Source organism: Oxyura jamaicensis, chromosome 2 (genome assembly GCF_011077185.1).
Source record: "Oxyura jamaicensis isolate SHBP4307 breed ruddy duck chromosome 2, BPBGC_Ojam_1.0, whole genome shotgun sequence".
Lineage (NCBI taxonomy): Eukaryota > Metazoa > Chordata > Aves > Anseriformes > Anatidae > Oxyura > Oxyura jamaicensis.
The window spans coordinates 108,431,418-108,457,377 of record NC_048894.1 but is presented as its reverse complement, the minus strand read 5'-3'; the positions used below and the strand labels follow the sequence as shown (position 1 = coordinate 108,457,377).

Genomic DNA, 25,960 nt, shown 5'->3' with positions numbered 1-25,960 from the left:
AGAACATAATTACCAGAAGAAAGTTTATCTAAGTCAGATTTCTTAATTTTTATTAAATCAAAAAACTGCAGGAAAGAAATCACAAGTTTCTAAGTACATATAAAAACAAATCAGCTAAAATAGAATAGTTGTCAAATTAAAACTCAGTTTCCATAAATTTTCCTTCCCTGCTATTGCCCACAGTATCATCAGAAATCCTACAAGTGCTTTAGAAATTGATTTCATCTTATCAATATGATAGTAAACCATAAGTTTACTATGTAAAAAGCAAACCGTTTAGGCACAAGGTGGCAGAAGACGTAAGCACAAATATCAACCATGCTTCCTTAATCTTTAAGTCTAAATCAAAATGTGCTAAAAAGACCTGCATGGTATTGTATTCAGAATGTCAGAGCTCACTCAGTAAAATAAGGGATCAAAAAATCTATTGTTACTTTTTAAAATGTTTACAGTTCTGTGTGTCTTTTTTCCTTCCATAAAACACAGAGAAGCTGCTTCAGGCAGTGGTATAGCTTACTGTTCAGTGCCAGTGTTTTGGCTAGAGGAGCGGCAAAGGTGACAAAATGGTTCCAGCACCAGAGAATGAGAAGTAGAGAAGCTGTAGTGTGAAAAAGACTGGTTAATATTTGTGTTGCCAGTGTAATTAATAGTTTTGCAACCACCTGCTAAGATAGCATGACAAGTAGTCACATGCTACTTGAAGATATCGGCTGGGCTAGGTCATCCCAAAACAGCAAGTATCAAGGTGAACAACTAATGCTTGCTGCTCTTTTAACTAGACCTAAAGGAACTGTCAAAGTTAAATAGTAAGGAAATTAAAACAAGAGTCGTTCCATATTCCAGATTTTACCTTTTACCCATCATTTGATACTTGCCATTCTAATAACAGGTGCAGTTCCACTGTCATTCATAAATACAAAATTTTATTTGCACTTCATTAGTTTAGAAAGACCACAATGTTTTTCAATACCACAACATTCAGGACACACCAAGTTATTCAAATATGTAACTACTGATTTACCACAGCTAAACTAAACAGTGCATTTTAATAAAAGATATACCAAAGATATAATTCACAAATTCATTATCAGACAAAAACCTAACACAGTATTTGCTTGATGGGAATATTTTCCACCATTAGGAAAGAAAATCATTTCACCTTAATTTCCCCTCCCCCAACCCTACAGATGTCCAGACAAATACACACATATATTCCTTAACACAGGAAAATGCATTACCTTAGTATTTTTTTTTAAAGAATTTGTCTAGGACAGCAGCATTGCTTTTTATACCTTCTTTTAGAGCTTGAATATTTCTCCATTCTTTTATTTAAAATAATTGATTCTTGCAATTAAGTTTATGCTTATGCAGAAAATTACATATGCAATTTGAGAGTGCAATCTTAGATCTGCACCATATGTGATGTCTTAGTTCACAAAGAAAGGGTTCAGCATTAAACAAAATAAATAAGGCTGCCAAAAATTAAACTTAGCTTTCAATAAATCCAGTCAGCAGAGGATGCTACAGCCAAAAATGTTTTCACTACATTAAAATGAAATATAATGCTGATTATGGAAGCTTTGTACATAAAGTCCTCTGTTTTAAAAAAATTTGTCTTTAAAATAGTTAGCAAAGCACCATATACTTATCTTCATACCAGAAGAGCTTCTGCCTGCCTGTTTATAATAACAAGTACTATTACAACATTTATGTCAAGAATAGGTATAGATTTAACTTCTCCTCCTCCTCAACTGGAAGTGTGGTAAATCCCAACCAACTGTACAGTATTTATAACACTGGGGCAATGAATGAAACATCATTGTGAGGGAGAGGGGTAATAATTAAATGTTATATAGCTGAATCCTACACAGGATTGCTTATTTGCATATTTACAAGTTAGTGTGTAGCTCTGACTCGAATAACAAAGTGCAACAAGAAACTGCCAAATGATTGTAGTGCAGAGTACTATAGATACTTTCTTTACCCTCCCACTCCTATTTTTCACTCTGTATGGAGCAACAAGTCAACAGCAACGGACATGTGGCCTTGGAGGAGGCAGTTCTGGTGGGATTTCTGGCTCTGGTTGCAGGGACAGGATACTGTTGGACAACTCATTTCTTATAACATCCAGTGGCATCTTAAAAAAAAGAAAAAATCACCTGTAAACAATCTTTTGTACACAGCTCAGCGGGATGAGATAGCTTAAAGAGCTCAGTCAGCCAAAGCCCTCATTTAAGGATTTTTGGTTCTTATTAATTAGTGAACTACATTAGAGCAAGTTATGTTAACAATTTCTTTCAGAAAGAAGTTGCAAGACACTGTCAAAATAAAGTCACTTTCTTAAAAAAAAAAAAAAAAAGTCAAATTACAACAGAACTGCCTGCACATGAAAGCAGTCAAATGTACAGTCAGCCACTGATATAAGTGAACTTATAGGAAATAGGAAGCACAGCAAATAGGAGCAGATGTTTCCCAAATTCAACATCAGTATTTATTAAGTGAAACATACAGCAGAGTCTGCAAACTGCATCATGCCCCCTACATATTAGCCTCGCCTGACAGCGTGCACTTACCCTGTGTCCTCCCAACAAATACAATCAGCGATTCAGTATTTAAACTCTGACTATTTATGTGGCCACAGAAACTACCACCTCAGTATTTTACCTTTTTCAGAATGTCATCAACAAGTTTTAGAAATATTTCATCCACATTAAAATTATCCTTGGCACTTGCTTCACAGAACCGCATCCCAGTTATTTGCTGTGCAAACTGATGGAAGAGAAAATACGGTAACTACACAAACAGCAACTATACATTCCTTATAAAGCCCTTAAAAACTTTTCTTGAAATCTGACTGAACTTGAATTCAATTAATAACCCTGAATCTCTAAGGTACACCAAGTATTGCCAGATATAGCTAATTTTCACTTAGAATTGGTTTAAGGAAAAGTGTGTTACATTTTTCCAGACTTAAATCTGATAAATTATTGTCCTCAGTTGACATGGATTACTGCAGATTGTCAGAGTACTAACTTCCGAGAAGCTTCATTCTCAACATTATTATTAAATGCAGAAAAGGGGAGTACAGATGTACTCAATCAGCCTTGACTCTTTAACAAAATTCTTAACTTTCAAATGTATGATGGGTAACTAAAGGAAAATAGGTCCATAAAATAGTGCCTTGATCAAGATGGTGCTCTAAGTAAGTATCATGGTATAACATACTCTCTTTTCAGTTTTCTTACCACTTTGGGAGTTGGAAGAGAACAAAAAACCATGGAAGCAAAGATGAGCTAAGTAATCACGTAGGACTCTTGCCTATCCTAAAGTAGTATTGAAGAGCAAATGTCTGGAAGAAGACAAAGATGTTCTGAATGGGCATATCGCTATTTGCACTTCAAGTCTTTGCTATAGCCTTTTTCAGAGTCTACTTGCCAAAGACAGGTATCCTCCACACTACTGTGTACTGGGCCAACAATCAGATTTGTATTGTAGTTTTTTTTTTTTTTTTTTTTTTTCCTAAACAGCAAAGCCATACTGCTCCAATAAGAAAGAATGTAATTGCACATTGTATAAAAAGTAGTAAATATCATATGGCTTTTGACAGAACATCACCACTCTCATTCAGTATGTTCCTTAGGCCTAACAGTCTGAACAAGAACAGCTGTGGACAGTCAGCAGGAATATCACAGCAATTTTATTTTTAGCTGTAACTCAAAATTTGTCTATACTTGTTCTTACCTTTTCTCCCTGCTGTCGAGAAATCTCTCGATCAACTTCACAGTCCAGTTTATTTCCAACTAATAGAAGCTCTGCATCTTCTGACGCATACTGGAAGTAAAACATTTTAATTAACTAAACCCAGAAATATAAGACTTCGTAATGCCAACACAATATTAACAACAAAAAGGGAAATTCCTTTACTATATAAGGACTCATTGTACGCAGTTTATTATGGCAAAGTACTTCCGAAACATTTCAAGAATTTTCAACTTCAATTTTTAAATATTAATTTTAAAATATTAACTGAGAAACAGTTGTTGTTCCAGTTTGTTTATGAGTGAAAACACTGACTTATTTCACAGACCAAAATAAAACATTTATTCATACCCTGGTGCATAGGCAAATGCATAATGTTACAGAATTCCAATGGTAATTCTAACTAGGACAATTCCAGTCCAAGGATGCAGGAATTGACAACCATTTTGCAATAAAACATGTAATTTTTAACTTCCTCCTAAAAGAATCTAACACAAATCAGCAGTCGTTAGTTTAATAATCCAAAACATAAACTGTTAAAAGTCTTACAGAGTTCCTTTCAGAAAACGCTTCTCAAAACAAACAAAACACTTAGAGCCTACCTTATCGATCATTTTCATCCATTTTGGTAAGTCATCAAATGTTTCCTTCTTGGTGATATCATACACCAAAATAATTCCCTTGGCACTTCTGTAATAAGCTGAGGTAATGCTGTTGAATCTCTCCTGACCTGCTGTGTCCCTAAGAAGCAGCAGCAAACATTGGCACAAATATTTCACTGATTTGCAAAGTACACAGTAACTTCATTTCTATTTTAACAAAAACACCCCTCCCACTCATTAGACACTATATTGAAGATATCCTTCAATATGTGTGAATTTCAGGCTAAAAAATGGAGCAGTAACTTCAATCACAAAAAGTTTTCACATCAGAACTACTATACCCTACTAACTTCAACAAGAAAGGCCACCAGACAGTTCTATATGTTTCTGAATATGAAGCTGTCCAATGAAATGGAGCTGTTTTTGTGGGTTTTGCCGTTGTTGTTATTTTTTAATATCCCTGACAAAATGAGAAAAGAAATGGAAACATGCTTATCAAACTAATACAGCTGGACATCCAACTATAAAATGAGCAATGCATCGATCATTATGATTTGAGCTTTCAGAGTCTTTTTGGATCAACCACAACAATTCAGCCATGGTTCTAAGACTAATGCAGAGGCTAATGGCAGAAGTGAATGAAAGAAGCAAGCAGCATGGCTTGGCAGCATGGAATGGCTTCTGAAAGCAGATTATTGGCTTTCACACTTGGACCTATTCATCTGAGGTGTTAGAATAGCACTTCCAATCCTCATTTTTCATCATTATAGGCATTTCTATCAGGTTGCACTTTACACAGGAGACCGTTTTCCAGCAATGATAGTGCTTTGCCTGTACTAGCTACAGTTTATATTCCAAAGTAGGTGATACGGAGTTATATGGAGTTATTTTTTACTGAACACTGTTATTGAAGATTTTTGGCAGATATTCTAAAAAAAATAAAAAATAATAATAATAAAAAAAAAGCTGGCGTATACTGTAAGTCTTAAAATGTGACTGCTATCGTAAGTGGAAAGTTATACAATGCTACAAAGTGATTGAGTATTTGCTGCTTGAGTTCAGCCCCCAGAATTAATGGGTAATTTTTTATTTTTACTGTAAGAGTAAGTTAAAAGATGGCCAAAATTCAGAGAGGATGGGAGAAAACGTGCATCTGCAGGGACTCAGAAGCTCAAAAGGAACTCTATTCAACAGCCACATTTTAGACAAAAGGAGGATGAATTTGGGAATGAGATTAACAATGGAGAGCTGAAAACACTTGTTACCAAAAAAAAAAAAAAAAGTTATGTTCACAAAATGCCACATTGATTGCCCTGAAGAATTCTTTTAAGGTTTATGCACAACAAGCAGTAGAATAAACTACTACAAACCTATCTTGCTCTTCACAAAATCTTTAAGGATCTTAAATAAGCAGGTTTAAAAATGAAGCACTTAACTTTCTCCTGAAATTGCCACAAGTGTACTTGATAGCAAAAAAACTTTGCTAGTGATTTCACAAAGTAAATACTGTCTACTAGAAAGAGACTTGAAATGTCTGCCTCACAGCCTGTGGAAAAATATTGACTAATACTTCACTGCAAGCCAACGTCATCGTGATATGGAGCTTGGGGTAGGGAGGCTGAACAGAACAAATTCCTATTGCATCTGTTTTTATTTTATTTTTAGTCATATCCCATTCTCCACTCAAAACCTAAGAATTACAAAACCTAAAAATTGCTTTCTTATCACTAATGAAGCATTTTTATTAAAGCAATGCAAGTCCCGGCAGCTGAAGTCACACAGATAAGTATTACTCAAAAAAAGTAATTTGATTTTCTCTTCCCTTCTTTGCTGTGGTCTGATTTGGTTTTGACAGGTCCTTTGGAAGTTCCTTCCATGAAGGATTTAAGAACTCTAGTACGAACCGTTGATTTTCCACATATGGATAACATTGCTTCAGTTCACTGCTTATGAACAGACTTGTCAGAATTAGGATCTCGTAGAGCAGCCTCTGCCCGCTGCTGCTCACCCAGTGTGGTGAGCACCGACCAAGTGTGGTAGGGATGGCATCCCTCCAGCTCCATCGCTCTGCGCAGACAACACCGGCTGGCAGGTGGCAGGGCATTCCCCATGTGGAAGAAGGAATGCATCAAGCCTACTTGTGGCCAGACTAATGAAGAAAGCTGCCTCTTTTGCTGGCCAGTCTTCCCCTCTTCTGTGTGCTCTTTTCAGAACAAAGAACTAGAGGAGCTATGTCAGATCTGCCTGGCTGGGCCTGCAGGTCCACGTCAGTGACTTTTAGCAATTCCATCAGAGAGGGGCTACTTCTGAAGTACCAAGTCACTCGTTCATACATTAGAAAAACACAGGGGGAAAATAAATACACTAAAGCTCAACTACGCTGTAAGAAGAGACTAATCAACACGTTAGATAAGCTGAGGTGTAACCGATGGAGTCAACTATGCAGTCACTCTGCCACTCCAGCTGTCTCCAGGCCCATGTTTCCCCCAGCCTGCTGAGTGCTTTATCTCCAAGTCTATCTGGCGTTATCAGCCTCTCCTCACCCCACAACCTCAGGTGCTTGATATGTTTATAGCATTCCCCAGCAGCTGCTCCTCTCCGCCGCTCTACCCTCAGGTCCTGCTCTCCTCGAAATATCCCACACCTTGTAGTCTGGCTTGTTGGCTAAATGAGACACACCGCACGCTGTGGCTGGTTCAAGAAACCCACAGACGGCCTGGCAGCCCACTACATGTGTTAAATGGCCAGATGGCCACTAATTGTCACCTGCCAGTCGTACTGATCATAGCTGACTTTCCTTGCCTTGCTCTAGCAGCCGTAGACTTCCACACACTTCACGTAACCAACGCACTGACTGCTGCATCGAATTTAAGTGAAACCTGCCAACAGGTTTCTGATTGCAAGCATGATCTTACAACCCTTGTGTCCTTCAAAAACTGAAAGAAAATAAGCTGAATTCGTGGCATCTAACATTACCGTAACAGTGTTAGAGAAAATTGGAAAGTTATCTGTGGAATAAGTAGTAATCAACAGTGGGCAGTTAATTTCGATGCAACCCCAAGCTGGCTGAGTAAACTGCAGATGGAGTAAACAAGTCTTACACGTGGAAACATCTGTCTTCTACCAGGTGCTATGGTCTCTTTTTTTTTTTTTTTTTTTTTTAAAAAAAAAAAGAGGCAGTAAATTCTTCCATCACTGAGTAAAAAAGTCCTAAAGCAGAGCTGATGTTAAAAGCATATCCACCTTAAATGCCTTCCCTTCACGTGCTGTGCTGGAGAAATTAAGTTTGTTATACCGTTCTCATCAATATGTTACACTCCCACAGCCAGAGCATTTTAGTAAGGACAGCTAATAAAGAACCAACAGAAAGCTGCAAGGAAAGACAAGGATTATGTAACTGCACTAACAGTATGCAACTTTGTGAATTTCATGAATGATACTAAGCACCGCTAGTTCCTTTTTTCTCTGGTAAGAATCAACAGAAAAGAATCACTCAGTCCAACCTCATTCAAACACCACAAGTCCAAACAATATGTTACTACAACTTGACCAATGATTTGGCATCACTGAGAAAATACAACAGCTGAGTCTTTTTTTTTTTCTTTTAATACAAAACCCAGTTTTCTTTTATTGATTTTTCAAGAACTTGTTTTAATGGAAAAAACACAGATACTTCCAAATCGCAATCACAAACACACAACATATGACTCCTTGACCAACTACAAACTAATTAAAAAAACTCGCTTGTTTTTCTGCTTCAGTAACAGAAACTAGACATCACTCCAAAAATGCAAACAAATGTTACACCGAACAAAAGCAAATTAAAAAAAAAAAAACAAACACACAAAGCCCATTTTCAAGTGCTGACTTGCTGTATGCTCATTATTTCAGACTGCATACAACACAATACAAATACAGCTGATCTTAATTAAGATACTTTTGGATAATTTTTGTTTTACATAAATGTCCCCTATCTAGAATAGTTGCTTGAAAGACAGACTCAAAACTGTCTTTGGCTCTCAAGTTAGATTCATTTTTTAATGAGTGGTGGTGTGAAGTAGCAATAGAGGGAGACGTATTTTTAAACAGAACAACACTTTCTCTTGCTTTGTGCATTTATGGAACTCGAAGGCAACATTTTAAGAATGTTTTATGCCCTTTTAGAGGTTAATTCTACCTGTCAAGCTGAGCTTTTCCTTCCCATAAATGAAAAAAAATATATACAAATTTACAACCTTTTATTGTATGAAATAATTTATTTCAGAGGTACTAAACAGCAGGAACTACATTCTGCTAAGTTTCAGGACAGATCTTTTCCTCAGAAATTTTCCAAGAGGCTAATTGCCCATTAGGAAACCCTGAGCTGGCAGAATCAGAACTCTTTATGAGTACGCAGCAGCCCAAACTACCTTCAGAAGCAGATCGGACAGCTTTCTTGCCAGATCAGTAAATTTGTAGAGATACCAGAGAGCTCCTCTGGCAAAATGGCAGCACAGCAGCATGGCACCGCCACTTCAGCAGCCAGGTGCCTTCAGACAGGTAGCTAGGGCTGGCTGCTCCTTGCTTTAGGCAAGTGCCCAGATGGCTCAGGGGACAGGGCACACTCAGATCCCCTGCTGTCCTCCTGAGCAGCTCCTGGCGCACCATGCTTCCAGGCGTGAAGGTGCGCTTCCTACATTTCCTCCAGTTTTCAATCTCTGAAAAAGCACAGCTGCTCAGATTCGCTTCACAACTCAGCTGATCACTCCAGTTACTTTACCCACAGCCTAACTGCACCACACACTGCTTCTCAGGGAACACAAACTCCTTTCAGCCCAGAACTGCAGCACAGAAGCAGAACTACTGCATCTGCTGCTTCTGGCAGCCCAAGGGGCGCTGCTGCCCTTCAGGTGGAACAGAGAAGACAGAGGCTACTTAGCATCCTCAGTGCTGCCCCTAAAGAGTAGCAGGTTGTTTCCTGACTGAAAGTCAGGGAAACAGGGGAAGAGGTACTGTAGGTAGGAGGGACTGGACAGGAACAAGTAAGCTGGAGGCAAGAGCAGAAGCCTCGGTGATCCTTAAGTGCACAGTACCCACTTGGAAAGGAACATGGGAGACTGCTGTACTAACAGCAAACAGGTGAACGTTGCTTTCAAATGGATGTCTTGCACACCTAGTTGACTGATATATTCAACATAGTTCTCTGCTGGTTTTTTCGTAACTTTAAGTGGCAGAGGTCTGTTGAGAACACTGCTGGCAGGGCAGTCAGTGAAGAGACAGGTCGAGTGACCACTGAAAACCCAATTGCAGTACTGAAATACCAAAAGGAAACTAAAAATAAAACAACAAAAAATAAACCCAAGCTGTTCCTATTTGATTTTTGAAGTAGAATTATCATAACTAAAAAAACAAAACAAAACAAAAAAAAACTTGGATGCTTCAAAATGCAACCTTAGTCATTTTTAGAAAACAGATGTGCAAAAAAAATTATAAGTGATTTGTTTACTGGAGAATACATGTTTCTGTAGTGGTTACTGTGATCTTTGTACGTAAGGACCACCAGGAAATATGAGGCAACCTTGCCTTTGTGTAGGTATGAAAGGAGGCTGCATTAACCACGCGTGACTCAAGTCTGCATTTTAAAATTTCTAATGTTGGACTTCGTAAATTGTTTCCTTCTTTCCATCTAACAACTGAAAGTACAGAAAGAGTTAATAAATAGGCCCAGCAACATATACAACATACTTCAGGACAAATTAGCAAAAGGACGGGTTAACTAATTGCTTTTCAAAAATTTTACAAGTATGCCATGACAGTTTTAAGGGTTATCTATAAGAACAGCATTTTAACAGCAACTGTTGGAGAGAACGTGGCACTTGGGAGCAGGAAGTCGTACTCATGGATTTTAAAGTACTTTAAAATATTTTCTCTTTACAATGTGTTTTGCTCACCATTTTAGCAGGGCTTTGCACAGGAATACTGGTCACATTTTAGCAACCTATCAATTTTCAGTTTAGGTTTCCTATATCCTACTAGCATATTCTCAATATGTGGAAAATAATGGTTTAAACATCTCTTCTCCAACAAAACTTCTCTTCTATAAAGTATTTATTCAACATGAAGAAATCAATCGACAAACTTTGCACATTTCACAGCGAAATTTCATATTAGGCATATGGTAGCATTTCCATATCAAAATTCTTTGTTACCTCTGTCAGCTTCAGCAGACCCTGGCTAACAATTGCTGGCTCAACTGCCAGCCTTGTGGTCACAGGTTTCCAAACAGGGACAGGTGAGGGATGGAGACATGCCAGTAACATTCAAGTGTTAAGTGACTGATGACACCAAAGATGATGCAGCAGTTAACTCAGAGGGAAGCAAGACAGACACATGGTGTGACAAACAGAGTTGATGGTGACCTGCCAAGAGGAGTTAGTAAGCTCAATTCACTGCATCCATGTAGTTAAGAATGAGAAACCACCAGAACATCCCCAAAGTGCATCAAAGAGTTATTTAGATATTTTTCCCCCTCTATAGATTGTTAGCAGCTTTAACAGCTTAACTACAATGCCAATTATGCATCAAGCACTATTAATAAACAAAGCTAAGCTTCTACATAGTAGCATAAAAGATTAATGTATATTAACATAGCTGGTTTATTCTCTCATAACAACGCTTATGTATCGCACTACTCTGCAAAACAAAGGAGCTCTTAAGCTCAAAAATTCCTAAGCAATGTAAATTGTTTTAATCTTTGGCATGGGGAATTGTTCTGAGGAAACATGTAACCCACTCCAGAAAAGAACAGCTGAGCTCAGACACTGAGCTTTCTGCAGTAGGATATCAGTTCTAGTTAACGTGTACGGTCTGAGTTGTATGGAATCATTTGACTTCTCAGTGCTGTTCATAGTGGGTATAATTTACTTAGTCTTGAATGCCCTTCACTTTCAGTTATTTAATCCAGCGTCAAAGAAACAGCACTGCCTACACCAAGTTTTATAAAGATAGTTTAGGAAATATTTTACAGTTGCTTTATAATTGCTTTTATAACAAACGTCGGTTTTGAATGGTCCAGAATTCAAAAATAAATTAAAAAATCATAAAAAAAACCTTTATCTAGCATCTATTTAACATGGTTCTTTTTGTCTGTAGAACTCCTACTTCTTGTGCAGACAATTTTACACTTTTAGAAAAAAGGGCTCGAGTCCTCTGTGATGCATGAGCACTTCAGTAGTTAGACTCATGTCTTATTTCTAATTTTATCTTTCTCCTCCTTTATCCTCACAAAAATCTAAAGCTATTTGGTTTTGCTTGAGTCTCATGGGAATAGAGGAGAGGAGCAAAAGGGTAAGAGCTAAACCAGCTTGTAACAGTTAATAGTATTAGACAAGCATATTGATTCATGCTATAACATAAAAATTAATACATACTGCTGGTTGCACATTTACTTACCAGATTTGTAATCTAATTTTCTTTCCTCTTAGCTCTACTGTTTTGATTTTAAAATCAACACCTATAAATAAAATACAGTAAACAGAAAAGTAGGAATAAGAAGCAAAAGTAACGAGGGTGTAATTATTATTATTATTATTGGATTTTTTTTTAATATCAAATTTAAACAGTCTGAACAAGCAGAAGGGTTTGCAACACTATGGGTCACCTCAGGAACATCAAGGGGATTTGACAACCGCTGTACAGTCTGTGAGCCATCCAATTTGGCAGCATCACAACATAAGCCCTCCACTTTGTGCAACGCTCCCAGCAGCTGGTAAACCCAACCTAACAGTAAAGCAACGGGCATGGTTGGTCGTTTCTCCCTTATTCACCCTGACTGCCAAGGGCAAGCCTGCTCTACCTTCAGCTGGCGCAGACGCCTTGGAGCATGAAGCAAACCCCATCCCTCCGCAGCAGTTTTGCTGTCTGTGACGTGGAACAATACACATCCATCCCAAGCTGGATGCTTAGTTTAACGTTTGTGAAGCACTGCAGCACAAGTGCTGGAACTGTGGTTGTTTTATGCAGTTTGTTAGCACCATCAGTCTTAATTCCTGCAAGTATTTAGAAAACAAACTGCTTAGATTTAGAGAGACTTTTAAAATTCCTTTTATACCTGTGCAGTACTTTCACCCATCATCTCAAAACTCCAGCCACATTTGAATGGATGCTAAATATCAGAGACAGAATCATGAAGACCTTATTATACAGAAAGATTTTAAGTCCAAAAAATGCTGGCAATCAACACATAAGACATACTATGGTCAAACAATATCTAGACACAAAAGAATACCACCTCTCCCACAAAAATATTTCAGGATAAAAACATCCTGGAATATCACCGTATTTGTGAACTGTTTGCCTGATCATTTTAGTGTATATTTGTATAAAGCTTTTTGCCTCAGTTCTTCCTGAGGAACACTATCCATTCTAAGAGAGCTAAATCAGGAAATAAAAAAGACAAGAGAACATGGTTCATATTGGTACCCTTGAACTCACACAGAAGTGTAGAAGCATACTGTGTTGGAAACGCTTTTCTCTTTCACATACGAGAGTATTCCAAGCATAAAGGATCACAGCAATTAGGAAGAAAAGATGTTTATTTCCTCCAACAAAAAAATACCATTTTTCCTACTGCCTGTTCCTGGTTAACAGCCAAGTGTCCCTACTGATATTGCTAGAATCAAGACCAGACTATCATTTCTACAGAAGAAACTGAATTTGGCCCTTATTTAATCTTCCAAAAGTCCTGAAAAACTTAATTATAAAGAAAAAAAAGTTCATATTACATCCCAAAAACCAGCTACACATTGTTGACTTGGCATTTATTTCAAAGTGCTTTTATAGTTGTGTCTGTAAACCTGTTGGCATGAGATAAGTCAATCAGATAATAATTTTGCAGCAATAAACTGGACCAAGTTTTGAGAAGTTAGTTAAATTTTACTAATGGAAATAAAGATAGCTTTGGTTCTAGTTTTATTTTGCAAAACAGGTTGTCACTGTTTAGCTAGACTAAATATGTGAAAGGATCACTGATCTTCATTCCCCTAGACAAAAATCCCTCCAGCCTCCAGTTACGTACTACAGCGATAAACGTGTAGGTCATCACCACAACAGCTATTCTCCTCCACGTCCTTAAAAGTCTCTAGCACAGTTAGTTACCACTTCCTAGAGTTGCTCGGGACATGTGGTATGTATGCTCCTCATACCAAAATGTACCCCATTCATACCGCGGTGGGGTTCTTGGGGAATACAAGAACCAAAGTAATAAACTGATTTGTACTATGCGGTCTACAATTTTAACAGCAATTTTCAAGCATTCATATGCAAATTGAGAAAAAGTATTACAATTATTAAAGTTTCAGAACATTTACTAATCCTAACTTTAAGAAATATTTTCTTGCACTTTTGAAAAATCAAGATTTCTGTTAGTGTAAATGTTGCTGTGTTAGTGAAAATGTTAACTATTTCTACTACTAAATGCCTTTTCTCTACATAATTTCATTTAAACAATAAAACGCAGTTGTCTGAATGGTCACAACATTGTCTACAAGAAGACAGCTGATTTACTTGCAGAGGAGGTAATCAGTATTAACTGAAATAGCTTCAGACCTCTCCCTTCCTCAAGGAAGCTGGAATATAGCCGCCCCAACATCTCACCTTGAATTCCACTGCCGCTATCTCATACAGCATGATATGCGATCTGCCATTCATCTGAGACCTCTGGTTAAAATAAAGTAAGTCTAGCTTCTCCATCCTGCTGAAATCTAAATAGAAAAAGAATCTACCATACCCATACAGGTGGCGTACTTGGACTTGGCTTAGCTTAACAACTGTACTTGTAGAGGAGCTTGACCTAAGCACAAGGTCAGAGAGAATATAGTTTCTGCTACAGAAAAAGTCCTGTTGTCACAAAAGAAGTCTTTGATAGCTCTGATGCATTAAAAATCATCATGGGAATTTCATGCAAGTTTCACCTAATCCATTATCAAAATCTCATATTTTTAAATAACTAGTTTATACACTATCATTTTGTAAAACCAAGGAACAAAAAGATATGAAGGTATGCCCCCCTCCCCCCTCTTTTTTTAAAGGAAAAATAGGTAACAAACTAGAGAGAGAACATACAACTGTTCTAATAAAAGCAATTTTCAACTCAGAATTTCCTGGGACCACTGGGCACAACCTACACCAATGAAATCAAGCAGAAAAACGCCTGCAGATAAAAAAGGCTGTTTCAAAATAAACACTATCTCAGAAGTATTTTTATTTCACCTAAAATGACCTGAAGGCAGGTCTTTCTATTAATCATTTTAACAGCCATATCATGAAAAATTCTTTTCTACTTAACTTTGCATCAGACAATGCAAACTAGTAAGTTTTAGAGAAGCACATTCTTCTATAAAACTGTTTGAATCATTTAACACTTACATCAGACAGCTTGCCAGCGCTAAGCAAAAGTTGCTCAACTGATTTTTATAATTAGTAATGCTCAGCAAGCATCAACACAATACCGAAGCTTTCCGTCTGCCAACACCGAAGGAAAAGACTGGCAACTTTCCTCTTGCAAATGAAGAAATAAATCCCTAAGCCTGTCAGTCTTCAGTACCGTGTTTTACCATATACCTGCTTTGAGTTTACAAACAAACTCGTAATTTAATTAAAATAATACACGTTTGAATTCCGCTTTAATTTCAAACATCATAAGAAAAAGTTCAATGAAACAAACAAGTGAGCTTGACTAAAGCTAATGAATATAAAACTACATGTGAAGCTTTGCTATCCACTTAATTTCTCCAATTACTAAAAACCGGAGGAAAAACTGTTAACAGTCCCAGGAAGTCAATCAGGAAGCTCACGCTTTCCACTGTTACATACAACAAATACTTGTTAGGCACACATGGCACAGAGGGTCTTCCCATTCACATACACCGATCATGAAGAGCAGTCTTGGGTGCTCTGATACCTGTAGTTGTAGAACATGCTACTCCCATTCCTCAGAAAAATAACTGCTGGCAGTCCTTTTAAGCTCCTCCACTCAGCTAATGACAGAGCAGGTAATAAGTCTGCTCTTAAATTTTTATTATTTTAGTTTTAAAGGAAGCGCTTTGTAACACTGCAGTATTGATGGCAAGAATATTTGATAAATTCTTGAAAATCCTTGCTTCAAAGAGCTCCTACTGTACAGTTGTTCCCAGTTACATACAGCTCAGGAAAACCCAGGGATCGATAATCACTGCTGGCAACAGCATCAAATCTGAAAAAGGCATTTTACAGAGGCACAGGATTTTAAAGGGCTCCCTTTATCTTATTCTTCACCTTACACTGTAGCTTATTAGTGGTATTTTGAAAATTTTATACAAAGCGCAGCGGTTTTGCGGTGAAAGCACGTGAACTTTGGATTAAAAGTATACTTCATACAAAAAAGAGCACTCAACCGACGCAATGCTTTTTCCAGGAAAAATAAAGGGCTACTAGACCACAAGGCAAATATAGGGGGGGTTATTTGCTTATTAATTGACTGAGTCTATTAAACACACAGCTAAGCAAACTGTCTGCACTCCCTTCCACAATAAACAGCCCTAATAGAAAGAAGAGGCACTCAAAATAGAAGCGCCCTAATGAAGTTCTAGATAAGGGCGAGTCCGTGACAATGACGTATCTTGTCAATGCCCCAAACCTGAGACTGTTCCAGACTGAAAAAAATCCAGTAAAAATTTAGCCCGGATTTTAACACAGATTTTAACATTTCTTGCCCCAAACAGGAATGAAAAGTTACCTACTAAAGCATAAACTGAAACACGCACAACTGTGTCTAGTTTCTCCCTTTAAAGCTAAAGCATTCTGTCCAGAGATAAAACAGATAGTAAAGAAACTTCTCACAATGCATTCTGCATTTAAGTTTTAATTATTATTATTATTTTTTGCCTAAGTGGCAGAAAAAGGAAGTGGAAACCGTTTTGCTTAATGCACACAGTGCATTTTTAAGAGGCCAAGATTTCCTGATCACAAAGTTCAGGCAGGAGCTGGGAAAACAGATGCAAACAGAGCACGCTACACCCCTCCAGCTAAAATCGATTCCAATAGATGACATTTTCAGAGGCCCATTAGCTGTGCGCATCAAAGCCGTTCAATCAGTGAAAAGTAATCAGACCATATCTGAAGAAACACAATCGGTTTAAAAATTTAGAGTTTGTGTCCTAAAGAACCACCCAAAAGCGACCGAATTCAAAGACTGGGTGAGTTTGTTTACTTTGGGCATCTGACAGCATTGCACGGAGTTTTCCTGCTTCCCTACAAACCATGGCTCAGGTCATGGGCTTCCCGAGGCAAGAACCAGCCCTGTTACCAGTCTGCACAGTGTCTGCTATAATCCAGTCCTGCTCTGTGACTGAATACTAATCACACTGTAGTTCTCGTACCTACAGCCTCCAGAACTGCTATAGTCAAACAAAAGACACTCAGTGGCTTTGGTACTCATTTCTACCCTCTTGCTGGGGGAGGAGGAGGGACAAGAACAAGGTACACGGGAGCGGAGGAAGGTTGCTGAAATTGTTTTGGAAAAAAATAAACCGTCACGTTTTATTTTAATTGAAGCTGGAAGACAGGCAGGTAATTTTGAGAACCACCGAAGTGGAAGTACCACTCTCAAGCCGCACATTAGAAAAGTAAAGATCATAAAGAGATGTGGAAGCATTAAGTGTTAGTCAGATGTGAGCCAGTTTGGAGATCATTTTAGAGGCAGGTAAAGCACGCCGTCCATAAAGCTGTGCAGTGTAATTCTAGAGCCATTAACATGCGGAAACTTGAGACTGCTCGCCTAAAATAAGAGTCTACGCAGACCTCAACTGGCAACTGCGCCACAGACTGAAACGAAACAGACACAACAACACACAAAAAAGTAACATACTTGCAGTGACTACATTTTAAAGGTACAGTTTTAATGAGTTTTTAGAAATCTGACTGATTTTTGAATGCCTAAAATACTGTTTATGAACATCTCAGGTGCTCAGTACTTCCAAACTCAATGAGAACAGAGGAAGTAATTTCTTTATGATTTTACTGTCTGTGAGAATGTAAAGACCTTCAGAAAGCGTAAAATTTTTACACTGCTTACAGTGCTAACTTCAAAGCATGGACCAAAATTTTGATAAACAGAACGACGTAAAGGGGAAAATGGAACGAGTAAGATTTTCTGGGCCTTCTTGAAGACAAAATATTATAAAACTCTTGATTATAGAATGGAAAAACATGGTGAGCTACTGGTCTACAACTACCTGACCTTGAAAGGAAAATCGGATGTGAAAGAAAAATTAATGAATAGAAACCCAGATTTTAAAAAGGCTGAATCTATTCCGGAATGGGACTGAATTTAGGATTTTGGTTTGTCTACTGAGTTTTCCACTCCTTAGATGCCAGGAGAAATAAATTGTAAAAGTATTGCTATATGCTGTTAAATAAGTGCAGTCTTAATAAGCGGGAATGTCAATCCTCTCCCTCATTTAAGGGCAGCCTAGAGAAGAAGCTTCTCAGACATGTCGGGTCTCCATGGGCACTCCACAGAGTCTCCTCCTTTTCATGGTTCAGCTGAAAACACAGGCATTCTACAAAGTGCGTGCGCTATTTGCACCGAAGGAACATTTGAGTTCACAACTTCCAGAAAGAAATACGAAAGTCCATAACGGAATCACATGAAACCCCCCCCCCCCCCTTTTTTTTTTCCTTTTGCTCCTGACACTCTCAGCTGTTCACAGCCCAGACTGGGTTTGACAGCTGCATTCCACTCTCCTTCCAAACCGAACTCCACATGCGACACCGCTCAAGTGGGCTCTTCGTTTTTTCTGTTCTTTTACTTGCATATTCTCATCTGCGCACTGGCACTGGACCACAAGATATTTGGAGAGCTCTGCAGTGTTGATATAACCCAGTAGCTGAACATTTCTATCAGTTTAGAGCAGCAACTGGTTTACAAATGACCAAATCAACTGAAAATTTACTCCTTGGTAATTCAAAATAAATAAATAAATAAATAAATAAATAAATAAAAAGAAAAAAGAAAAAGCTCCCCAGTACACTGCTCCTGAACCCTGATAATTTAAAACATCTTGCTACTACATTTTCCCAATTTAAAATACAGTTTTGAGCCCCATATGAGGGCTCAGATGGTTACGCACGGAAAATAACTGCTGACTCCACCAGATGCTATAAAATATGCTTAGCTGACACATACTCAGCAAACAATTACTTGCTAGCTTCTTTCAGTTGTGGTCTCCAGCTCGATTACAAGTGACAGCACTACTCCTAAAAGGTGGAAGGCAGTTTCCAGAGAACACGGGCTTCTGTTCAAAGATGCATTTCCTAAACCCATGGTTACAGAGCTGAAAACAAACAATGCGAGTTACTACACGCTCCCCAATTATCTCAAGGTTTTGTGTAAGGTTAAATTGTTTTCTGCGCGAGTTTCCAGCCTCCCGCTCTCTGCTATTTGTAGTTTGTCAAGTAACTGCAGCACAATACTAATGAGATATTTGTTAGTTTTATTTATGCTAATCTACACCAGCCAGAAAACCTGCATATAAGAGTAGGCATACATTAATATCCTGGAAAAATGACGATAAGGGTTAATTCTCACATAAATATTTAATATCATTGATCAAAGCTTTCTTCCTTTTGTTTTGTACAACAGCAAAGATTTCTCAGAATGAGTACAGAACTGATGTGGGGTATAAAGCCAATAAAAGGCTATCTGATCACTACTTTATCATGATGTGGTAAAGCAAAAGACGTCTATTTCTACCCTTTCTTCCCTCTCTCCGCCCCAATTAAGTTTTCAGTGCCACCTTAAGGGAGGGAAAAAATCTTCAAAGAAAAATTAAAACGAGTTACACTTGTCAGAAAGAACTCATGGACAGGTACAAGTGTAGCAAAAACGTACACAAAAATGTTACTCTTCTAATTGATGCAGGAGGTTTTTCTGAGAATCATCTGTAGATTGTTCTTCATCTCATATACAGGGAATTATTAAACTTGCTTTTAAAACGTAGGTTTCACCATGATTTACTGAAAGATTATTTTTCAAGTTAATAGGACATGCTACGCTTACATTATGTGTGACTGTAAAATATTGACAAGTAAAAAAATTAAGGATCAACTTAAAGGGCAGTTCTGAAAAAATGAACAATTGTATTAAAAAAAGGCCATTCATTTAAGTGAATATAATTAACATTATATGAAAAACTTAGGGGAATTAAAACTACACGTGAATGTTGTTAGCCCACCTTTTAAAGACTAAGAACCAATGACGGAGGTTGAATTGTGACAGAAAACCAAAACATATATACACACACATACCTATGTGTACCTATGTACTCATCTATCATGCCTATGTATCAAAAACAGAAGATGCCTTGCTTAAGGTTGTTCTGATAGAAGTTTAACCTAAAGTCTTCACCTAAAGTCTGCTGTTGCTTATTTGTGGAAGTTAGGCATTTTGCTTGTGTATTTTCAAAAGACTGCTTGGAAGAAAAAGCTCCGGAGCTCTATACACCTAATGAGCTCTATAAACCTAACGAGCTCCCAGCACACACGCCAACATACCGTTTCACACTAACATTAAAGCAAAGTGAAACAGGGTCAAAGAGCAATTTTTGTGAAGTCAAAGGAATCTTTCACCGCAGCACATTTGCATGCCCACAGGCTACAATTAGTCCAAAGCGGATCGCAACATTCCCACCCTGATCCACAACAAAACTTCCCATTACAAAGTTGGCCGAGTAGCTTGAGCTATGATTACGCTTGTAAAAAAAGGACTGAAGGAAGCCTTAGCATTTGCTTGGAGTGGTACTGTGGTGTCCCATGAATAGCTGCTCAAAGGAGCTGGCAGGGAGCCTGCCAGGGCACCTGAACTCTTACATTTTTGAAGGCAAGGCCTCTTTCCTGGGATGCTTTCATGATGGAGGATTGCTGAAGGGTAAGACTAGGCCTCAGAAACTTTACATACTTGGCCAGCTTGGAAAAGACAAGCAGAGGAGCTCTACTCGACTTGGCGGAGCAGGAGAGTCAGCTGCCTGAGAAGTGAGTCAGTGCAGGGCCTCCGGTTTGGGTGAGCAGGAACCTCAGGTTCTGAGATTAAAACCAGAATTTTGCCTGTGGCAAAACAGGATGGAGAGGAAATAATACTGAGTACAGGAGGAGCTCTGTAGATCTGTCGTGGAAGAAAAATAGCATGGAGATAAGACTTAGATACAGATAGGGCAGGCAGCCGTGAGGGTTAGAGGGCACACAGAGGCCTTTGAAAAATAAAAGGACTCTTTATTACAGTAATTATAATAACATCACTACAGAGATCTGAATTAGGATGTATTTCTTTGGGGATAAAAAGTACTTTCGGGAAATTAAGGAAGCGGGGCAAGAAGCAAAAGCAAAGACTCCTCCTTCATCACCCATCTTCAAACCTCCTCACAACCATGCCAATGAGTATCTGTCTACTGTCTCTGGAAAGATCACCCTTTTTTATGCCTAATTTGGCGAATTTGGTTTTCATTGTCAAAAAAAAAAACTGTCTGAAAAACCTCCAAGTGATAGTCTTGGATCCTTCTCCTTTGTGAAAAACACAGGTGCGTGGAGATCAGATAAAGACTCATAAATGGGGAACGATTTTTATTTTAAAATGAAGTGTCTATGTGTGTAGATATATATATTGTTGACAAAATTAACATAATGCCAGTATTACTTTTGAATAAACATTCTTCCTCCATGGAAGTTACCTTAACTACTTTGGATTTTACACTGGGATGAACCCAGCAATTTTACATCACTGTAGATACAGAGCAGCACTTCTAAAGAAAATTTCTCTGCCCAAAGAAATAATAAAAATAATTTATAACCTAATAATAAGAATATTCAAACCTAGCGTGTAAAATTGTAAACAGCAGCCTCCATTTCTCATTTGACAACAGTGTGCAAAAGTCAGTAAATATTTGAGCACAGTGAGCGTTCTCAGTGCTATGTAAATAGCAGATTAAGTAGACATAATATTCTATGCAACTTAATGCCCAAAATAAATACATCAAAAGAATTTTAGATCAACAGCACATCGTGTGCTGTTATGAATAATGTGCCAAAATCTGCCAAGCTATTTCTGAACACTTTCAAAGAACTTCAGTGTTTTGAGATGAGACAGAAGACGTTGTTTTGTTTTTATTGCAGAACTTATTCACCAATCTGGCAAATTTAGTCCTTGTAAATTAACATTGAAGTACTGAATCTTTTTTAATTGAATCCACACCGCCCCATTCATGAAGAAACACTCCATTTTTCCAATTACCTGGCGTTATTATCCTAAGCAGCACCTAGGGACAAAAGTCAGCCAGTCACTTCTAATAAGCTTTGGACAAGGAAAGTTTTTGGACATCACTGTCACAGAAGACTTCTGAGTAGCTTGCACATTTTCATGCAAGAGGTTAAGGTGTTAAATATCATACTGCTTGGCCTATACTTCCACAGGCTTAGTAAAAACATACACAGTAAGGTGGAGACTACTAATAACAAGGTAAGGGAGTTACATCTTCAATAAAATAGGTAGATACAGCAGATTTTAACTGTTCTTTTATAATAAAGCCTTTTCAAATTTAATCTCGAGGTATATTCTGTTTACGTAACTTTCTCAGAATTAGATCAGTCACACTGTTTTGTTTTCAATAACGTTTAAAAAAAACGTTCTACACTTACACTTGAAAATCATTGCATTAAGTAGTTACGAAGGAAGAGTTTTATGATTTCAACTGCGTATCAAAGTCTGACCTCAGCTCATTTCTGAGTGTGGGTTATTTTCCATCCACCTAACACGTAAACAGCGGAGGTTACTTTTTCTTACTCTATGGTGCAAAACAGCGGGGTGCAAGCTTTCAGTCATGACTGTGAAAAGCTCTTTCATTTAGCAGTTGAAGGATCTGGGGGAATCTCAACAGCTCTCAACTTTAGTCAGAGGGCCTTGCAAGAATGCCATTACTGTCAAGTCTTTCTTACACGTGTTTTGGCACAAGCTGATTTCCCTATGCTGCTTTATGTTGGCACGCTTTGTACATCAAACATTACGTAATCTTCTGTCTAGCAGCATACCACCATTTATTTCCTGTGCTTTTATTTTTTTATTTTTTTGTAAAATAAGGAAGCTTCTCTGCCTCAATCACTGTCTCGGTTATCTAGCAAATCAGTTTTGCTTACAAGGCACCAGACTGCAAGTCTGGACTGGGGTCTAGGGCGCGTCCTCTCACTTCTCAAGATCCGCGTCAGGAAACTAACCCGAGTTAACAGAGAGCAGTGCGGCCCCAAAAGAGCACTGAATGTAGGTCAGCCCAAAGGAGATGCACTCGAGTTCAAAACAATACATAATCCTGGAGAATTTATAAAAAATACCGTCCACTGTCAGTTCTACTTCCCTAGCTCACCATATGCTTAACCAAACCAGCCCATCTACACAAGTCCTCAACATTTCTTCATGGCAACACATCACTTCAGGATTATGTTTCTGACATGCTATCACTTCTTTCTAACTTCTGAAAAGTTAAGTTAGCAGCTTAAATACGTCAACACTAACAGGCTGCTAAGAAGAGGAGCCACAGCTCTATCAGATTTGGATTTTTAAAGGACCTAGGAAAGAATAAGAACAAAAGAACTGACAGAACACACATTAAAATACGGGTAACTAGATTATTCTGTCACAGGAAGAAGATCATCTTGAAAAGTAACAATTTAGCTTCTAAAAGGCAATACAGTCACTTTCTGTCAGATGCTATACATTTCCCCACATTTCAAGCTGCAATTAAACTACGCACACGTCCTTTACAATGACACAGACTTAACAACCACCTTGCTGCCACACTCAGGAGTTCAGTCCCAAGAGCTGGTCTCTAATAACACGGACTCACTAGCTTGTTTTCCGCCCTGTACACACTCAGGCATTGAGACAGGAGGCATCACACTACCTCAAAGGCTTGCACCGGTGACTAAACCACGCGCAAGACGCTGCTCTACAACGCTAGGAGGTTGCCCTCCGGTTTGCTGTACTGGAGCAAAACATGCAGTATGTTCAAGAGGTGTTCTTCAAGAAACAAACCATTAGCTTCCTCCGATCTGATATTGTGGAGGGTTTTCTGATGGAGGTACGACAACAATCTGGAGTTAATCGGACTATCACCGGGAATAGCATCTGAAGTCCCATCAGCTTGTGTTGCACGACTCCCCAGCTCCTGAAATACTCCTGTTTCCTTACACACAACACCACAGCGTCCTGTTTCACCAACCACCCCTCATTTATCTTCTTTAAACTGCGTTTTTTTGTTAGCACGAACGAAGCAGGGTGCCACACACCTTCTCCAGACCTGCTAGGACACCAAGGACCCCCCCATACCTTTATAACCGAGCACCGTAAAGTTTGGCGCCAGGGCTCTGCGCAGGGGCTCCCCTGGGAGCAGACGCCCCCCAGGAGTATCCCACCGCCCCCCAACCCACCCCGGTGGTGGCCGCGGGGAAAAAGGGGCGAGGATCCGAGGCCCGGGCCGGTGTTTACACGGCCACACGGCACCGGGTGGGCCCGGGAGCAGCGGGGCATGGACGGGACGGGACGGCTCGGCCTTACCCACGGTGGACTTGCAGGCCTCGCAGAAGGTGTCGTCGGTGAAGCGCTCCATCAGGCTGGTCTTGCCCACCCCCCGCGAGCCGATGATGATCACCTGCAGCTTGAAGTCGGCGGGGCGCGGCGGCTGCTTCCTGCGGCGGGCCTGCCCCCCGGACAGAGCCGGCGACCCCCCCGCCGAGCCCGCCCCGAGCTCCAGCCCGCCGCCGCCCCCCGCCACCCTGCGCTGCGGCAGCCCCGAGCCCGGCTCCATCAGCGCCGCATGCGGCGCCGCGCTCCCGATCCCCCTCCCCGCCGCCGCCGCCCTCCGCCCGTACCCTGCCCAGCCCCGGCTCGCCCACAAGCCACCACCGCCCGCGGCCGCCCCGCCACCGCCGCCGCCCGGCCCGAGGGGAGCGGCGCCGGCAACGGGAACGGGAACGAGAACGGGAACGGGAACGGAACAACTCCGTGGCGGCCCCGCCGCCGAGCCCGGCCCGGCCGCGCAGCGCCCTCTACAGCGCCGGAGCCGCGGCCCCGCGCCGCAGTGCCGGGGGCGGGGGGCGGCCCGCACGGCTCCGCCCCGCGGGCAGGGCACGGAGCGGGGCCTGGCTGATCGCGGAGCCCGGGCCGCGCTCCGTTTGTCCCCGTCGGACCGGCACGGGTCATGGTGGGCTCTGCCACAGCCCGCTGCAGGCTGAGCCGGGCCCCGGGCGTGATCCTGTGGTGGCGACACGGACGTGGCCCGGTGCCCTCCCTGCGCGTCCCGGCACCGAGATGTTCGCCCGGGGTGGGCTTCGCTGTAAGCCCAACCTCTGTAGGCACGAACCTCTTCCAGCAACACGCACCAATTCACTAATCTCCAATACAAATTGCAAGGAAACAAAATAAAGTGTTGGGAGAAGTAATGCCATAAACTGTGTAAATGATCATAACAAGTGCTTGCTCCCCATAACTCTGAGGAAGTTTCACCTTCTCTAACTGTTCAGAGGTTACAGGAGCTGGGTTTTTCCAAACTGCCCCCTACCAAGGTACAGGCCTGCCTGTCGGGGCTGTGGGGAATTGAGCTTTAACTGGCCCACGGGTAGGTGCCGTGCTCCTCTGGACGTCAAGGTTAAGAGCACCCAAAGCTAGTGGGTATTTGGGAAGATTTACTCCCATTTCCTTGGTTCTCACTGCAATTATAAAATTACACAATTCCAGAAGGGGATAACAAAGTGGGATTTACACTTAAGGAACCATTGCTGCACAGGAATGATTTTTTCAAGAGCTAATTTTCCTGAAGAAACGAGACAGCTTGACAGTGAGGCTATATTGTCAAGAACAAAGGAAAAAGAAAAGAGACCAAGAACTATTTTAACATCATTCTTAATTTCCACCAATTTACATCACTGGAAATAGTGGCACTTCTACAAGCAAATAAGGACTAAAACTTAAAACAAAACCAAACCACAACAGTTAACACATCGATCCCAGCACGTCCTTTGCATTACTCTCCTCCCATCATCTTATTGATCATCTCCACTGCTATGATTAGGTATTTAAAGGGGCAATCCACCACCAAGAGTGAAATAATCTAGCAAGCAGAGCATCATATCAGACAACAATTTTATTTTATATATTTACTTATTTATTATTTTATTTCATTTTTTCTCTTAGGCCCTTCTTCTAGAATTATAATTTTCTCCAAAATCAGGCGTTTGCTCTGGCACATCTCTAACTTTGATAGATTCACAAGATTGCTCGAATTTTCCTAAACTGTTCTGATCACTAGGTGTTGTGTAGTCTGTTTCCGCACATCCGTTATCAGTCATTAGAATAGCCCCAATTCCACGTATTATTTTATGCCCTACTAACTCACATTCAAACAAGGTAATTCAAACAAATCCAGGTTGACTGCTCTATTTCTGTACCTGCACGTAGTCAGCAACATCAGTGCTCATTTTCAGTCCCTCGTTAGAGGAACCAAGCTGGGAATACCAGGTTTCAATTGTGTGCGTGTTATTTTTTG

General features: G+C 39.9%; 1 protein-coding gene across 1 annotated transcript; it reads right to left on the bottom strand.

Annotated features, from left to right (window-relative positions):
- Nucleotides 1-837: 837 nt before the first annotated feature.
- Nucleotides 838-24,223, bottom strand: RAB12 (RAB12, member RAS oncogene family). The gene is made up of 6 exons (XM_035318035.1): nt 23,974-24,223; nt 11,793-11,853; nt 4,362-4,500; nt 3,742-3,831; nt 2,665-2,769; nt 838-2,137 (listed from the first exon to the last, which is right to left on the bottom strand). The coding sequence occupies exons 1-6, from the start codon at nt 24,221-24,223 to the stop codon at nt 2,024-2,026; spliced, it is 759 nt and encodes a 252-aa protein (XP_035173926.1). The 3' UTR covers nt 838-2,023.
- Nucleotides 24,224-25,960: the final 1,737 nt, after the last annotated feature.

Coding starts and splice junctions, on each gene's coding strand:
- RAB12 (XM_035318035.1), bottom strand. CDS start 24,223: ATGGAGCCGGGCTCGGGGCTGCCGCAGCGCAGGGTGGCGGGGGGCGGC. Junction 11,854..23,973: donor GGCCTGCAAGTCCACCGTGG/GTAAGGCCGAGC, acceptor TTTTATTTATAG/GTGTTGATTTTAAAATCAAA. Junction 4,501..11,792: donor AAAATTAGATTACAAATCTG/GTAAGTAAATGT, acceptor GCTGCTTCTTAG/GGACACAGCAGGTCAGGAGA.